Genomic DNA, 18,948 nt, shown 5'->3' with positions numbered 1-18,948 from the left:
TCCCTATACATACTGCATCTACCTCCATCCCTCCAGTATCCCTGCACATTGTAAATATGGTATTGGAACTTACCCTGTATATAGTATGCTTACTTACTTATTGTGTTCTTCATATTTATTCTTATTTCTCATGTTTTCTTCTAGTATTACATTGTTATTGGTTATTGCATTGTTGGGTTTTGAGTTTGCTAGAAAGGCATTTCACTGTACTTGTGCATGTGACATTAAAACTTGAAAACTAGGGAGCCTGATTTCAGATGTGTCCATGTTAACAGGATTATTAGGGAAATCATTCTTCTTGTAAAGCATGTAAACGTTTTAATCAAACTATTATATTAATCTGACTATCCACAATAATCGCAATATTGTGTGCATGCAACCGTACTCAGTGACTCAAATCTTTGTGTTGTCATGTCTGGGCTGACTACTGTTGGCATTGCCATGTATATCAGATGTAATTTTGTCAAAAGCTCCTGGCTCCTGCCAAAAATCCACTCTTCCCGGGAATTAAAGACAGTTTCACACTGTCTTGAGAACATGTTGAAATTTAAGCAGTAGTAGTTTTATGGGCGTGACAACTTATTTTTTGTAAACCAAAGGAACTGAAACGTTTTTAAAAAAACAAGAGGGAATGCAAACGATGAACCCTAAAGGCCTACTCCATATAATCTCTTACGTCATTCACTAGCTAACACACTCACAGTGGGATTTATTTCACTTTTGATCTGATTTACAGTACCAGTAAAAAGTTTGGACACACCTACTCATTCCAAGGTTTTTCTTTATTTTTTACTATTTTCTACATGTTAAATATATTTTATATTTGAGATTCTTCAAAGTTGCCACCCTTTGCCTTGATGACAGCTTTGCACACTCTGGGAATTCTCTCAACCAGCTTCATGAGGTAGTCACCTTGAATCAAATCAAATCAAATTTATTTATATAGCCCTTCTTACATCAGCTGATATCTCAAAGTGCTGTACAGAAACCCAGCCTAAAACCCCAAACAGCAAGCAATGCAGTTGTAGAAGCAATGCATTTCAATTAACAGGAGTGCCTTGTTAAAAGTTCATTTGTGGAATTTCTTTCCTTAACGCGTTTGAACAAATCCGTGGTAAACAGAAGATAGTCCTATTTGGAAAAAGACCAAGTCCATATTATGGCAAGAACAGCTGAAACAAGTAAAGAGAAATGACAGTCCATCCTTACTTTAAGACATGAAGGTCAGTCAGTCCGGAAAATTTCAAGAACTTTGAAAGTTTCTTTAAATGCAATCGCAAAAACAATCAAGCGCTATGATGAAACTGGCTCTCATGAGGACCGCCACAGGAAAGGAAGACCCAGAGTTACCTCTGCTGCAGAGGATAAGTTCGTTAGAATTAACTGCACCTCAGATTGCAGCCCAAATAAATGCTTCACAGAGTTCAAGTAACAGAACATCTGAACATCAACTGTTCAGAGGAGACTGCATGAATCAGGCCTTCATGGTCGAATTGCTGCAAAGAACCCACTACTAACATACACCAATAAGAAGAAGAGACTTGCTTGGGCCAAGAAACACGAGAAACACGACAAAAGTCATAACTATCTTTCCTTTGCAGTAACTCAAACTGTTGTGATTATGAGCTGAGAAACTTTTATGAGTTGAGTTTACTCCTGGCTCAGAGTTTGTCTGGGCAGTGTCTTAACATCATCCTAAAACCTATTCTGAGCTGAGAGTTTTTAAATTCTTAAAACAGGTTTCAACAGGATTCCGAGGACCTTCTCTGAGATTCTTTGTGGATATGGGCCCAGACCCTGTTATTTCTATTGTGACTAGCCAATGGGTGAAAAAACAGAAACCATGCCACTTGACCAACTGGTTTCTGCCTCACACCTGGATTTGTAACTGTACAAATCTTTAACATGTTATTACATCTTGTCCTTAAAAATGAAAGAACCAGTCATAGATTTCCCACAACTCTTCTTCTTCTGAGTATCTAGTTGGAGTGTTCATGCTCACCTGATCCATCAGGAATGGACCTGACAAAGGTGGGCAGCATCTTGACAGTTGCTGTGGGGTTAGTGTCCCGACCCAGCCCATTCCCCAGTTCCCTCCTGAATCGCTTCATGATGTCCATCAGCGTCTCGTCGGAGAAACGCATGGCGTACAGGTACTTATCGATCTGAAAGACACCAACACATCATCATCTTTGATCATTTACAACCAGTTTCTTCAGATTAATCCAGGGAGTAATTCATTCATAATTCATAGCATTAAGATGATATGATCTACTTTCTCCTTAATTAAGAGGGAACACAATGGGCTCTCAAAAGACACTAACAGTTGCAAAACATCTACTAGTAGTGATTCAGCTGTCCTTTGACATACTGGATCCAGTATCACGATGAAGGCCACACCTTTAAGCCTTAATCTTGGGAGAGTGAGCTGTTCTCTCTAAAGTCTTTCCACATCTGTCCAGGGGAATGAAGGCAGAGTTGCTGAGGACAAGCAATTAATTTTTGTCCTCTCTAATGGACATTCGTTTTTGGTCTATAAGTCCATACATGGCATTGTGTTAGGTCCCGTTGTACCTTTGAGAGGACATTCTGGGCTTTTCAATGATATCACATGTGTGGGGGTATCACCTTGATATTTTTTTATTTCTGATTATTCAAAATGGCTACTATCACAATTACCATCACAATTAGCACATGTTATGGTAAGTGTGTGTAATTGTGTAATTATAATTTTTGTGAGTTTGATATTCAAATTGTTTCTAATAGGTTAATATTTCAGGAATAGTTTGGTGAGTTTTCAAAACAGTGTACTATTTATAAAGAGCTAAATAAGAGCCTGTTAATGGCCCAGTGCAGTCAAAATCATGATTTTCCTGTATTTTATATACATTTCCACACTAATCGATCAGATACTAAAATATCTGAAGAGTTATATTCACAAAAATGTTGCTTTCTAAATCAACATTTTCCGAGGTGACCCGACTTCCTAGTTAATTAAGTTTACACGATTAGTTTAATCACGTAATAATAATTACACATAGAGAATTTATTTGATAAAATAACAGTCTTCACATTTAATGACAGTAAAGACACGACATATTGGTGCCCCGTGTGAATCATCTAAAATAGAATGAGGCATTTATTTTCATTCAGCCTATACAAAATTGGAAAGCAGATTGCATTATACACCCAGATGATATTATACAGCAGGGGAGTTGTAGACAGGAATTATTGGTTGTGTGTGTGTTGCCATAGAAGTCCCGGTGTTTGCGTATCTGATGACGTCAGGGTGACTAATGAGTTTTAAAGTTAGTGATTACATTTCTAAGTGCTAGGACACGATCCAGCTACTTATAGAAATTTGAGAAATAGAGCGTTTGGCCAAACATAGTGCTATTTCTGCCTCCCGCTGTCACGCCCTGACCTTAGAGATCCTTTTTATGTCTCTATTGTTTTGGTCAGCGTGTGATTTGGGTGGGCATTCTATGTTTTGTATTTCTTTGTTTCTGGCCGAGTGTGGTTCCCAATCAGAGGCAGCTGTCTATCGTTGTCTCTGATTGGGGATCATACTTAGGCTGCCCTTTTCCCTCTTTCTGTGTGGGATCTTGTTCTTTGTTTGTGTGCAGGGAGTTTGCACATCGAAGCTGTTCGGTCGTTGTATTCTTTATTGTTTTGTCCTATTTTAGTTTCACTTCGTGATTAAATTATGTGGAACTCTAAGAACGCTGCGCCTTGGTCTCTTCCTTCCTTCCGACGACACCCGTTACATCCGCGTTTCAGAAGCGGGTAGGCTCGCTAGATCAATATTCAATTCTTGAAGGCTCGCTAGGTCATTATTCATTTCTTGAGCGGGTACACAGGGCTAGCCGATTGAAATTGAGTAGATATTAGCTTAAGTAGCGATAACTATCTCTCTGTCTCTCGCATTTCCACGCGAGTAGACCAACGGTGCATTTCTTTGTTTAGCGTGCGTTCCAGTAAAACATCACGAAAATAATGCAGAGAAATGGTTTGAACGTAATACGTTAAAAGTAAAACCATTCCCTTGCTGAAAGGGATCCTATGTTATGCTTGAAAGTGTAGGATTAGCTTGCACAAGATGCTAAGCTAACAAAGGGAAAGCAGCCATTTTGTTTTTCCTGTGTCACGTTGTAATTCCTCCGCCTTGCCCGACGGAACTCCCTCCCTTTGTACTTCCATTTGATTTCAGCTTTCTGCGATCAGTGACCCCTGGGGGTGAAGAATCGCCAGTACGTTTCTGTTAAAAACTTCTTATGGCTGCAATACCGCTACCGGGATCGATATGACAACAGCCAAATTCAAACAACAGAAATCTCATAATTAAAATTCCTCAGACATTCATGTGTCTTATATCATTTTAAAGGTCATCTTGTTGTTAATCCCACCAAAGTGTCCGATTTCAAATATACTTTTCAGCGAAAGCACTACAAACAATTATGTTAGGTCACCACAAAACCACAATAAACACAGCCATTTTTCCAGCGAAAGATAGCTTTCACAAAAAACAGAAATAGAGATAAAATTAATCACTAACCTTTGATGATCTTCTTCAGATGACACTCATAGGACTTCATGTTACACAATACATGCATGTTTTGTTTGATAAAGTTAATATTTATATAAAAAAATCTGAGTTTACATTGGCGCGTTAGATTCACTAGTTGCAAAAACATCAAGTGATTTTGCATAGCCACATCGTTTCAACAGAAATACTCATCATAAATGTAGATGATAATACAAGTTATACACATGGAATTATAGATATACCTCTAATGCAACCGCTGTGTCAGATTTCAAAAAAACTTTACGGAAAAATAAACCATGCAATAATCTGAGACGGAGCTCAGAACAATAGCCAAATTAGCCGCCATGTTGGACTCAACATAAACCAGAAAATACATGATAAATGTTTCCTTACCTTTGATGAACTTCATCAGAATGCAGTCCTAGGAATCCCAGGTCCACAATAAATGCTTGATTTGTTCGATAATGTCCGTTATTTATGTCCAATTAGCTACTTTCGAATTGTTTACCAAACGCCCTAACCAAAGTCTCAAAGCGCGTCCACTATAATGTGACGAAATGTCCAAGAGTTCCGTTACAGTCAGTAGAAACATGTCAAACGATGTACTGAATCAATCTTTAGAATGTTGATAACATACATCTTGAATAACGTTCCAACCGGAGAATTACATCGACTTCAATTGACGGATGGAACGGAGCTCACTCTCACGTGAACGCGCCAGTTCAATGCGTGGGCACCTCATGGAAGTGATTACTCATTCCTGTCTCCTTCGGCCCCCCTTCACATTAGAGTCATCAGACAAAGTTTTATTGACTGTTGACATCTAGTGGAAGCCGTAGGAAGTGAAAACCCATCCATATCTCTCTGTATTTTCAATGAGAGCTTGGTTGAAAATCTGGCACCCCCAGAAAATATCCAAACAGGAAGTGGAACTTCTCAGGTTTTTGCCTGCCATATGAGTTCTGTTATACTCACAGACGTAATTCAAACAGTTTTAGAAACTTCAGAGTGTTTTCTATCCAATACTAATAATAATATGCGTATATTAGCAACTATGACTCTGTGCACCTTTCATCCAAGCTACTCAATACTGCCCCTTCAGCCATAAGAAGTTAAAAACAATTATTTAGGTGACACCCAAACGTGGATCACGTTTAACAAGTGGTTACTTATGATATCCAGCCTGTCTCAACTGATTGGATATCGATGTCTCATTCAATTTAACTAAGAGGTAAAATTGCAGGATTTACCTTTTTCCAATGTACATTTAAAATAATATCCAAATGGATGGGTTTCTACAAATGAGACATTTTAAACTTTTCCACATTAACCTTGATACAGCAACGCTCTCAGGTTAATTAAAGTTTAATACCCAAATAGCCTACACAGGTTTGATTTATCATTAACATTGATTAAACTTTTCTCAATAGGGGGGCGCCATTTCGACTTTGTAAAAATTTGTTCCCAAATTAAACTGCCTCGTACTCAATTCTTGCTCGTACAATATGCATATTATTATTACTATTGGATAGAAAACACTCTCTAGTTTCTAAAACCGTTTGAATTATATCTGTGAGTAAAACAGAACTCATTTTGCAGCAAACTTCCTGTCAGGAAGTGAGAAATCTGAAATCGGGGGCTCTGTTCCAGGGTCAGTTTATTAATTTGCATGTAATCTATGGGTCTACATGCACTGCCTACGCCTTCCCCTAGATGTCAGTAAGCAGTGAGAATTGGAATGGGGTGTCTAGGTAGATCTGAGGCCGAACAAGAGCTCTTGGAACCGGGTGTGCAGTCTTTTCTACGTTCGTCATGACGTTCGTCATGACCTCAGGATTGCGTCCTGAAAAGCTGTTGTTATAGGCGCTAGATATATCCGGCTCTGATTTTATTCGATATACGTGTTAAAAACATCATAATGTAGTTATTTTAAACCGAGTTATATCAGTTTATATCAGTATATTGCGATTTTCGGGATTTTCTTTGTTCTGCGTTATGCTGAGTTGGACACGTCTGCACCACATGGCTAACGTTTGCTGCTAATTCCACAGTTGAAGACGACCTTCTACAACCGAGCAACGATTATTCTGGACAAATGACAACTTGTACAAGATTCTGATGGAAGCTCATCAAATAGTAAGAAATATTTATGATGTTAATTCGTAATTTCTGTCGAAAAAGTTAAACTACTATTCCGCCATTAATTTCGGTGCGGTCTCGCTTTAACGCACGCTGTATGTCGTAGTAATGTTAATTTTAAAAATCTAACACAGCGGTTGCATTAAGAACTAATGTATCTTTCATTTGCTGTCCAACCTGTATTTTTTAGTCAAGTTTATGATTAGTTATTGATTAGATTAGGTGCCTCTCCCAAGATTTCTCCCGACATTTTGTTTGCAGCTTGGCTACTATTCTCATTGTATAACCACAATTTGTGCCGCTAAATATGCATATTTTCGAACAAACAATATATGTATTGTGTAATATGATGTTATAGGACTGTCATCTGATGAAGTTTTGAGAAGGTTAGTGAAAAGTTTAATATCTTTTGCTGGTTTATTCGCTATCGCTATCGCTAACGTTATGTTGAATGAATGGGGCTGTGTGGTAGTCTATTGTAGTAAGCTAATATAATGCTATATTGTGTTTTCGCTGTAAAACACTTAAAAAATCTGAAATATTGGCTGGATTCACAAGATCTTTGTCTTTCATTTGCTGTACACTGTGTATTTTTCATAAATGTTTTATGATGAGTATTTAGGTAATTCACGTTGCTCTCTGTAGTTATTCTAGTTGCTTTGGTGAGAGTTGTGATGGTGGCTGCAATGTAAAACTATGATTTATACCTGAAATATGCACATTTTTCGAACAAAACATATGCTATACAATAAATATGTTATCAGACTGTTATCTGATGAAGTTGTTTCTTGGTTAGTGACTATTTATATCTTTATTTGGTCGAATTTGTGATAGCTACCTATGCAGTAAAAAAATGGTGGGAAAAAAAGTTGTGTCTTTTGCTATCGTGATTGGCTAATAGAAATACATATTGTGTCTTCCCTGTAAAACATTTTAAAAATCAGAAATGATGGCTGGATTCACAAGATGTGTATCTTTCATCTGGTGTCTTGGACTTGTGATTTCATGATATTTAGATGCTAGTATTTACTTGTGGCGCTATGCTAGGCTATGCTAGTCAGCTTTTTTACTGATGAGGGTGCTCCCGGATCCGGGATGAGTACCAAGTAAAAGTTAAATCAGTAAAATTTGCTTTTGCAAAGCTCATTCAGGACTACCCAGTACTGAATGAAGTCCCGCCTTCAGCGGGAATCCCATGTGGCTTCGGCCTTAGGGACATGTGAACCTGGTGATGAATGTACCCTAACATTTAAACTACTGTTTACACGTATGATAATCCAGACAATCTCAATTGATTGGATATCATCGTCTCATTCAATTTAATAAGTTAAATTGTCGAAAATACCTTTTCAGGTTCTTCCAATTAAATGAGACATTTTAAACTTTCCCATATTAACCTAGATTAACCAACTTCTCAGGATAATTAAAATGTAATTCCCAGTTGCCTATACAGGTATGATTCATCATTATCATTGATTAATCAAGTCAATTTCCTTTTGCAAATTCATTCGCATCCAACTCCCACATTATGATGCAGTACTGATGGTTCATTAACGTCTATAAATAGATAAAAATTGTCTTTGCATCTTCCAAAGTATTCCAAAACCCCAAATTCTCTCCTCTCAAATGTTCTAATAATGTGCAAGCTATAGGAGGGAGTGGTTCCCACTCCCCCGCTATTTAGTGAAAACTCACCCATAAAAGGACTGATCTCTAACCTCAGTAGTGATACCAAACCTAACTTTGCCATTAGCCGAAAAACAATAGAAATCGCGACAAACGCTCTCCAAAATCAACCATCGGGCGCAGGCCTTCTGAAGGTTCTCTCCAGTTTAGCCTTGATGTCTTGCCATCCATAATTGGCTTCGGTCCAATACCGCAGTGCACAGCTGAAGCACTGGCAGGACACGGTAGACATAAACAGACAGGTGGAGAGAACCGGAAAACTGATGACAAATGCAGAAAAGGGAAAATTCTGCTAGCTATGGAACTACGTTTGAAAACTGAACAATTAAATGTAATTGCAAAAACTTATGACGACGATAGAGCACAAACTCTTCAATAAAATAGTTTTCTACAGGAACAAAATCGTCTTATACAGGAACAACTCCATTTAGCCAAAACTAAATATGACGATGTCCACACAAAACTAGATAAATCTGACAAGTTATCTACAAACAGGAGCGCTCAACTTGATAACACGCATGCAGTTTTGTTGAACGTTACTCAAAGTAACACTGTTCTACTCCAAATGCTGCAGACCAAAGATGATCAGTTAATGAACACAATGACTAAGTTGGAGGACAAATCAGCAGAACTCATTGAAGTTGCTGACCAAATTAATGATGAGAGAACTCAGGTGATGAAGATGGAAATATTGATTTCTAAGCAAGCGCAGGAAATCTCATCACTGAATCTCTCGCTCCGTACTCAAGACCTCTATCTGCAAAACATGACAGATAGGTTTGAGAACGAAAGGAGCCAGTGCAACACTCACGTGCCTAAAACCAGTACTCTAAGTGCTCAAGTGGAATCCGCAATGCAGCAGAATACCACCCTTAAGTACAATCTGGTGGAATTTCAGAACGATCACTCGCTACAGCGTGACTACCCAACCAAGCAACCGGAGCCCGACACTCAAAGGAGTGAAGACGATAGAAGGTTTCAGACTTTGCCTCCCTCATGTGTCCCTCAGTCTTCTCCTCTTGGCCATTCGGCACTGAGTAATATGGCGCCTCTTGGCCAACGAAGCCAAAGCTTGGCTTCTTCTCTTGGCGTTTCAGCTCCAATTTCCCACAGGATGAAGCCAATCTTCTCCATCCACTTGGCGTGGAATACCTTGACAAACTCGTCAAGAATTTCCCCACCTTTGACCCCGTTCCAGGTCAGCCAAACGATACTGAGACGTTCCTAGCTGACATAGAGGACACATTGGAGGGCTACGCTATGGGTTCTGACCGAGTTTACCTGTTGAAGCAAACATAGAATATACATGTGACGAGGTTCATTTGTGTAACAGCAACACATGCTTAACGACTATACTAAACTTTCCACAGCTTTTAAATGAGAATTCAGTGGTTCTGCGACTCGCAAACACGATAGCTCACAAGAAAACACTGTCAAACTAACTCGGAATGAACACCCACAAGCTTACTATCATAGGCTTCGTTCAGCTTACTTTGGCCTACTCACTGAAACAGGAATGGAAGAGCTGTTACCATTCAAACAAATGTTTCTGTCGAACATGTATCCCACCTTCATTACCTACTTGGGCCCTACAGCCAACGTTGGCTTGCCTATCTTACAACTCAGAGAGCTTGCAAGCACAGCTTTTGAGGCATCAAAAGCTCGCAATGCTAAGAGCCTTGACCACTCGGTTTTGAAGTTTGACCAGGAGCACTCACTCCAGTTAGAGGGTGCATTATCAGGTATTGGAGCACTGAGAGATGATGCACAACAACGGTTTCTACCACGAAACCACAAATCCAATAACCTCTGCGGTCTAAATAACTGTAAAGTAAATCGCCATCGAAAACGGCTACCGATACAATTGACCTGTTCGCTGCTTTCCTGCACCCAACCCACAAAAAGTGTCAGAGCACAAGGGTAACAAAGGGTTAAAGGACAATCAAGACGTAGACCAATGGTCTCTAGAAGTTCCACTACGTGAAGAACTAAAGCGAGAAGAATTTGAGAAAATGGTAAAAGATAAGTCAGAAGGACTAGATGGAGAATTGCTGGACATAAGGTTCGCAGGAATTAACACCCTTAGTAAGGATGTTAAAAATCTAATTTCTCCTGCTCTCACTCGAGACCCAATCCATGGCCGGCCTGATCAAGAAACAAGCCCAGAGGCTTTGCCTATAGAATATGATGCAAAGGTTGCAAAGAAAAAGTTCAAAAGCTTCGTTAAAGCCAAGCCCACACAAAATCCGAAAAGTCAATCTGCCTTCACCTCGGACAGAAATGACACATCACGTCGTTGCGAACGACCACTCCACTTTGTGGGGAATATGTCCACTAAACGCAAATCTAAACGGCCATACCTGGAAACAGTCCTGGAGGACTGCTTACCTTGTCATGCACTAATTGATTCGGGCGTGACGATATTGCTCATCTCTCAAACATTGTTCGATGATTTCAAAAGGGCTTTAAAGCCAACTAAACATGGTTAAAAATGGAACGATGCGACACTACACTTCGAGGTTTCACTCAGACTACCTCGCCTCTCACATTGAGGGTCATACTGAAACTACACTTCCAGGACGTATCGCTCGTTCACCCTGTGTATGTTATCAGCCTCGAATCTGAACCCCTGCTACTCGGAGCAGACTTGCTGGATCGGTTACTCTCACTGATGGATTGGAAAACCAACCTTGTGTGGTCACAGGTCAAAGTGCCTTCTCCACTGACCACACTGTCTTCCCCTAACTTAGCTGCAAAGCAGTCATCCACGAAAGGTATCTGTCAAAAGCACCCCTTGGGAAAAAGGTGTTTCAAAACCTCTTGGTGGAGAATCTGATCCAAGGAGATAATACGATATCTCAATACATTCAATCAACAAACCTGATTGACTTCTTTTCATTTCGAGCCAGCAGTCTCTGTGAATGAGTAACTTCCCTCCTCTTTGAAGTTGAGCAATACTGTAGTTGAGATGAACTTCTCTTGCCCGTCTCAGCAAGAAAAACATCAATGAGCAGAGTGTACTCTGCTTCCGATGGTACATCTTCCGCTTTGTGGGGGACTGTCACCCCTTACAATGACACTGATGGCATCAGTCCAGCAACTGACCCGATGACTCCCACTGGTGAAACACTTTGCGATATCACAGACAGATATCCTCGTCTCAGTTCGCAGGTACTGAAGAGGTTGCCACACACGGACGCTGTGGTGACTGACAGGCCTCGACAGCCACTGAGCATTTTGAAGCATAAACACCAGGAGATTTGGTTTAAAGGTTACAGCCATTCTCATAACAACACTGCCGCTGACAACTCGTACATAGAGTCCAACCTTTTCGTTTGTGCCTCGGATACCAACACCAACCGCTGGTGGGGAGGGTCCCGAACCACAAAGGGGGGGAATAGTAGCCCAGACCCATGGTGAGCCTCATCGAGGCCGGTGGGGGGGTCGAGACTATGTGTAACACCGTACGAGGCCGCCAGAGCAGAAAACAAATCGAGTTGTAAACTCCCCTATGAGAACAGTGAGGAGCAGACAGGCCCCTAGACGGGGATTATCTTAGAACACATCTAATATATTACTGAGGTGTACCACACTGGTCGTAAAAGAAGTCCAGTGGACTTCCACCTCCAAAACAAATGGCAAAAAATAGTCATGCCTTGCCATGTGTAGAACTACAATACAAAACTAGTAAAATGCTCTAATCATGTGTTCCTGTAGGATAATATTTCAGAATAAATTGGTAGGACAACTGGTCCCCTTGAGTACCAGTACCAATGCCAGCACAGTCAGTCCAGCAACAATCAGTAAGAGGATTAGAGAGCTCACAAGTCAAATTGCTATTGATAACAGCGACAGAGTAGTTAGTAGTCACTCAGATTGTAACACATGTAAGTGAATCTCCAGAACACTCTTCTGATGGTCAACACACATGCCACTAATAAATAGAACACACCATTCAGGAGGAAAGTTATTAGAAGTCATGAACCATGATCACACCGTGTACGACTGGTTCAGTGCTTAGAGAGTACTTTTGTCGTGAGGTTAGCTCCTCCGTGGATAACATAGCTATGAAATAGACTCCTTCATACCAATCACCACTACAATGGTGTAAGACACAGTGACGTGTAGTAAAACTACTACAGGTCCCCTTAACACGTCTTGAGGTTGACATCAATTCTTATTGACCTCCAGGCATCGACTCATTCTGAACAAGTTGTAATCTACCAGGATAGTTGGTTTTCTCCTTTGGCATGTGCGCTTATGTAAGCATAAACAAACACATACAACGGAACATTTTAATGAGGATTTATCCTCAGATCACTTAAGGGTCCGAACAAAATACCAGCCTTAGTAAAGTTGAAAATGTACTCTTAGGCCTTTTCGACTCTACAGCTACAGTACTCACCAGTTTCTCCACAGAGGTCCATAGGTCATCCCCTTGCAGCTGTAGACTTATCATGTAGTTATCAACTTAGGATAGTGCCTAAGCAACACACCACAAATTAGGAACGTCCTGGATATGACATTATACAATGCCATGACAGGGTCATTTTGCCAGGACCTTGGACATATATAGAATACAGTCCAATTAGATGATTTTGGTGTGAGAACTTTATTTTGTATATCTTTTGTTTATGCTTTCATTCATTTTCGGTTCAGTTCCTTTGACACTTAGGAAGTCATAGAGCCATAAACAAAGTCCCCATACAACCATCACTTAGTGCCACAACGCCGCTAATTTGGGAAGAAATGTAATTATATATTTTGGGAGTGTGTGTGCGTTGTTAACATCTGCCTAAGTTACTGCCCAGATCTTCCAGTCTGTACAACCAGATGACGGGTCCGGAACGGCGATTCCAATCCGGACGTCCGCTGCCCATCCTTGTGATGGCCTGTTCCATTTGCAGAAATCCTACCTGGGTCGACCACCAGAGGGGGATTGCAATGGCGATTACCAACCGGACATCCACTGCTCATCCTTGTGTTGGACTGCTCTGCTTTCAGAGAACCTACCAAGGTCAACCACCAGAGGGGGACTGCAACGATGATCTACAACCAGGAACTTGCAGGATAATCACAAGATCCAAACCACCAGGGGGGGACTGTCATGACGTGGCCCTTTCTGGGTATAGATCGTGGCACCCCCCCTCTCTCCTAAACCAGGTTTATTACCTCAGGTCATAAATACCGGGTAGAAACTGCCATGCAGTAAGGAGGTAGAGAGCCTAGACAGAACAAAGAAAGACTTGGCCAAACTCCTAAATCCCCAAAATAGGAGAATTAAACAATATTTCTGCTGTGGGAATGGTCCGTGGACATTTAAGGGACAGTCATGATGAGTGTGTTTCATTTGATGATGAAGGACAGGAAACACACATACAGTGGGGAGAACAAGTATTTGATACACTGCCGATTTTGCAGGTTTTCCTACTTACAAAGCATGTAGAGGTCTGTCATTTTAATCATAGGTACACTTCAACTGTGAGAGACGGAATCTAAAACAAAACTCCAGAAAATCACATTGTATGATTTTTAAGTAATTAATTTGCATTTTATTGCATGACATAAGTATTTGGTGCAGAACTAAGTATTTGGTACAGAAACCTTTGTTTGCAATTACAGAGATCATACGTTTCCTGTAGTTCTTGACCAGGTTTGCACACACTGCAGCAGGGATTTTGGCCCACTCCTCCATACAGACCTTCTCCAGATCCTTCAGGTTTCGGGGCTGTCACTGGGCAATATGGACTTTCAGCTCCCTCCAAAGATTTTCTATTGGGTTCAGGTCTGGATACTGGCTAGGCCACTCCAGGACCTTGAGATGCTTCTTACCAAGCTGTCATATCGGCTTAGCCCACTAGGGACTTTTCTATCATTGTTAGAAACCAATATCTACTGTTTTTTCTGTTATGTGTTTCTGTGATTATTTAGTTAGATGATTAATAAATAATAATAAATAATTAAGCCAATTTGTATATCACTGATTCATAATTTATGCTAGAGTTTGTGCAGATAACCAATAATTTTACGACGTTTGGAATGAGACTAACAAGGTAATAATAATACATTAATGAGAATGACTAATCGATCAGATATTAAAATATCTGAAGAGTTATATTCGGAAAATTATAGCTCTGTAAATCAACATTTTCCATGGGGCCCCAACTTCCTAGTTAATTAAGTTTACATTATTAGTTTAATCACGTAATAATAATTACACATAGAGAATTGATTTGATAAAACAAGTCTTCACATTTAATGACAGTAAAGATACAACAATATATATATATGCACAGTGCATTCAGAAAGTATTCAGACCCCTTGACTTTTTCCACATTTTCACACGTCCTTATTCTAAAACGTATTGAATAGTTTTCCCCTCATCAATCTACACACAATACCCCATAATGACGAAGCAAAGAGGTTTTTAGAAATGTTTGCTAAATTATACAAATAAAATATTCAGACCCTTTACTCAGTACTTTGTTGAAGCACCTTTGGCAGCGACTACAGCCTCGAGCCTTCTTAGGTATGACGCTACAAACTTGGCACACTTGTATTTCTCCCATTCTTCTCTGCAGATCCTCTCAAGGTCTGTCAGGTTGGATGGGGAGCATTGCTGCACAGCTATTTTCAGGTCTCTCCAGAGATGTTTTGATCGGGTTCAAGTCCGGGCTCTGGCTGGGCCACCCAAGGACATTCAGAGACTTGTCCCGAAGCCACTCATGCGTTGGCTTGGTTGTGTGCTTAGGGTCATTGTCATGTTGGAAGGTGAACCATCGCCCTAGTCTGAAGTAGTGAGCGCTCTGGAGCAGGTTTTCATCAAGGATCTCGCTGTACTTTTCTCTGTTTATCTTTGCCTCGATCCTGACTAGTCTCCCAGTCCCTGCCGCTGAAAAACATCCCCACCGCATGATGCTGCCGCTACCATGCTTCACCATAAGGATGGTGCCAGGTTTCCTCCAGAGGTCACACTTGGCATTCAGGCCAAATTGTTCAATCTTGGCTTCATCAGACCAGAGAATCTTGTTTCTCATGGTATAAGAGTCTTTAGGTGCCTTTTGGCAAACTCCAAGCGGGCTGTCCTATGCCTTTTACTGAGAAGTAGCTTCCGCCTGGCCACTCTACCATAAAGGCCTGATTGATGGAGTGCTGCTGAGATGGTTGTCCTTCTGGAAGGTTCTCCCATCTCCACAGAGGAACTATAGAGCTCTATCAGAGTGACCATTGAGTTCTTGGTCAATTCCCTGAGGCCGTTCTCCCTCGATTGCTCAGTTTGGCCAGGCGGACAGCTCTATGAAGAGCCTTGTTGGTTCCAAACTTCTTCCATTCAAGAATGATGGAGGTAATTGTGTTCTTGGGGACCTTCAATGCTGCAGACATTTTTTGGTACCCTTCCCCAGATCTGTGCCTCGACACAATCCTGTATCGGCGCTCTACGGACAATTTCTTCGACCTCATGGCTTGGTTTTTGCTCTGACATGCACTGTCAACTGTGGGACCTTTTTGGCAGGTGTGTGCCTTTCCAAATAATGTCCAATCAATTGAATTTACAACAGGTGGACTCCTATCAAGTTGTAGAAACATCTCAAGGTTGATCAATGGAAACAGGATGCATCTGAGCTGAATCGTATTTAATCAATTTTAGAATAAGGCTGTAAAGTAACAACATTTGGAAAAAGTCAAGGGATCTGAATACTTTCCGACGGCACCCTATGAATATATACAGTACCAATCAAAAGTTTGGACACACCTACTCATTCAAGGGTTTTTCTTTATTTTTACTATTTTCTACATTGTAAAACAATAGTGAAGACATCAAAACTAGAAATAACACATATGGAATTATGTAGGAACCAAAAAAGTGTTAGGATGTGCTGATAGGCCACACTCCGTTCTACATCTTCAGGAAATAGGGAACAATATGATGACTGGAAACCATGCTGTCTGTCTACAGTGACCAGTGATAATTAAGTGGACATATCCCCTCTCCTTTATTGAGATGTGTGCTGTGGTAGTAAAAAGACATATTGAAATACCTTGTTAGGCATACTCCAGTGGCTAGAGAAACAGACCCATGTTACATCTGGTTATCAGGTTAAACTGTCAAACAGTGTTTCCTTCACTCAATGCGAAGAAGGTGTGCCAAGTCAACAGGGGGCAATTTTAAGTCAATACAATAGCATTCCCTACAGAGTTAGTTGTATCTACAGTGTAATTATGTGTCCTATGTGTAAATATATTACCAAAGGACGGGTGAAGACAATACTTACAACACAATCAATATTTTGAGAAATGTTTGAGAAATTTTGTCAAAAATATTACCAAATTTCATCAGGCTAGTCTCAAGGCTAATGAAATGGTTAAAACAGGAAATTTGTGTAATGTCTTGGGCATGTGGGCCTAATTGTCTGACATATAAATAATTTTAATTAGTGAGTACAAACACACACAAACTATGTGATGCCCATATAACATTGCTTATTCCTGTTCTAAACAGCTTCTACCCCCAAACCATAAGACTCCTGAACACCCAATCAAATGGCTACCCAGACTATTTACATTGCCCCCCCCTTCCCCCTCTTTTACACCTCTGCTACTCTCTGTTGTTATCATCTATGCATAGTCACTTTAATAAATCTACCTACATGTATATATTATGCACATTGACTCTGTACCAGTACCCGGTATATAGTCTCGCTATTGTTATTTTACTGCTGCTCTTTAATTACTTGTTACTTTTATTTCTTATTCTTATCTGTACTTTTTTAAACTGCATTGTTGGTTAGGGGCTCGTAAGTAAGCATTTCACTGTAAGGTTGTATTCGGCACATGTGACTAATACAATTTGATTTGATTACATTTATCACAAGGATATAGGATTGCCAGCAACAGTATGTTCTTGCTAGCTGTTATTTAGGCACATTTGCCACTAACATACCCTAGCTAGTAGTCCTGCAACAGCCAGGAAAGGAGGTATTGGGCATTTTCAACATGTGCATTCTCAAAGTTTGCATTCCTTTCTCTCTCAACAATGATAGAGCGAAATTATTACAGCAAGGGCCTCCAGGAAGCGGGTTGGTGCAATGTCATTTGAAGGCTGAAACCTAACTCAGGAGGCAGGTAGTGGTAGATGCTCCTGAACTGCCCCCTCACAAGGTTAGAGCTAAACACACCCTACACATTCAGTCACAACAGACATGGAACAACCCAGGGCCCACTGCTCAGGGCAGGCTACATCCTGGTTTCAAGGGCATTGCAGTGTTACAAACAAGATGCCTGACCGGCACTGTAGATGCTGCTGCATGCTATCACAAGACAGGGAAATGTAAGCCTGAGAGTGAATCTACCAGCTTCAAGACAGTCAATAAGCCCAGGGCTTCAGATTATGTCACTTGTTGTCACATGGCCCTGAGCTCTGTGCCTCAAAGCTGTCCTATTTTTGGAAGGTAGGTAACAACGGCTCTGCTCGCTGTAGCCACATTCCTACAGGGCACTCACCTTTTTGACTTTGTCATCCTTCAACTCTGTGAAGTAGTAGGCCAGAAGCTGTGCTGCGATCATCCTGTCCACCGATGTGGTGAAAGAATAAATGGAGAGCTAAAAAAAAGGGAAATCCCTGTAGTCCCCTCTCCCCGGTGAGGAGGTTTAAAAAAGATCCCAGTTTCAATCCAAACAAAGCTAGAGAAATGGGTCATGTATGGAGCTCGCAACACTCTCTCCCTGGTTCCCAGGAAGTCAGACTACATGGAGTAATTTTAGCTTGAATGCAGATACAGGCAGCAGGAGAGCTGGGATGGGGACTGGTTTAAGCCCTGCCTACTGCCTGTGCTCTGATTGGCTAAGCTGCTGAAGCCAGGGCCTCCTGGGCAGAATCCAGTTGACAGGATCACTGGCTGCCTGTTACACACACTCTCCTTCACTAGAACATGGGGTGGTGGAGGAAATGAGGAAGTAGAGGAGGCAGAGAAGGAAGGGATAGAGAACTGGTCTTGATCCTTTTTTTACTGTGCAAAATAGGAAACAAACAGGCACGTTCATCACATTGCTGTGGTGATGGCTCATCTGGGTTAAACTGGAGGCAGAGAGAGGGGTTACACATTCATCACATTGCTGTGGTGATGGCTCATAGGGGTTAAATAGTAGGCAGAGAGAGGGGTTAGATTACAATGAATAATTATTGTCCTTGCTTTTTGGTTGGGCCTGGGTCACTCAAGTGTCCTCTCACCTCTGAAGGGCTTTTTCTAAGGAGGTCACTGCAGCTTGTCAGGGAGCTAATTTTGCTGACTAATACTTACAGTGGGGAGAACAAGTATTTGATACACTGCTGATTTTGCAGGTTTTCCTACTTACAAAGCATGTAGAGGTCTGTAATTTTTATCATAGGTACACTTCAACTATGAGAGACGGAATCTAAAACAAAAATCCAGAAAATCACATTGTATGATTTTTAAGTAATTAATTTGCATTTTATTGCATGACATAAGTATTTGATACATCAGAAAAGCAGAACTTAATATTTGGTACAGAAACCTTTGTTTGCAATTACAGAGATCATACGTTTCCTGTAGTTCTTG

General features: G+C 40.7%; 1 protein-coding gene across 1 annotated transcript in view; it reads right to left on the bottom strand.

The window, feature by feature from the left end:
• Positions 1 to 18,161, bottom strand: part of hk1 (hexokinase 1) — a 39,722-nt gene extending 21,561 nt beyond the window's left edge. The window contains exons 1-2 of the mRNA XM_071393742.1: positions 17,873 to 18,161; positions 2,003 to 2,165 (exon numbers count right to left, since the gene is read on the bottom strand). Of these exons, the coding sequence (XP_071249843.1) occupies positions 2,003 to 2,165; positions 17,873 to 17,935 (226 nt within the window). The 5' untranslated portion in view covers positions 17,936 to 18,161. The remainder of the gene's footprint in view (positions 1 to 2,002; positions 2,166 to 17,872) is intronic.
• Between the last annotated feature and the right edge of the window lie 787 nt (positions 18,162 to 18,948).

Source organism: Salvelinus alpinus, chromosome 3, assembly GCF_045679555.1.
Source record: "Salvelinus alpinus chromosome 3, SLU_Salpinus.1, whole genome shotgun sequence".
Classification (NCBI taxonomy): domain Eukaryota; kingdom Metazoa; phylum Chordata; class Actinopteri; order Salmoniformes; family Salmonidae; genus Salvelinus; species Salvelinus alpinus.
The sequence above is the reverse complement of the archived record's forward strand: the minus strand, read 5'-3'. Positions and strand labels throughout refer to the sequence as shown.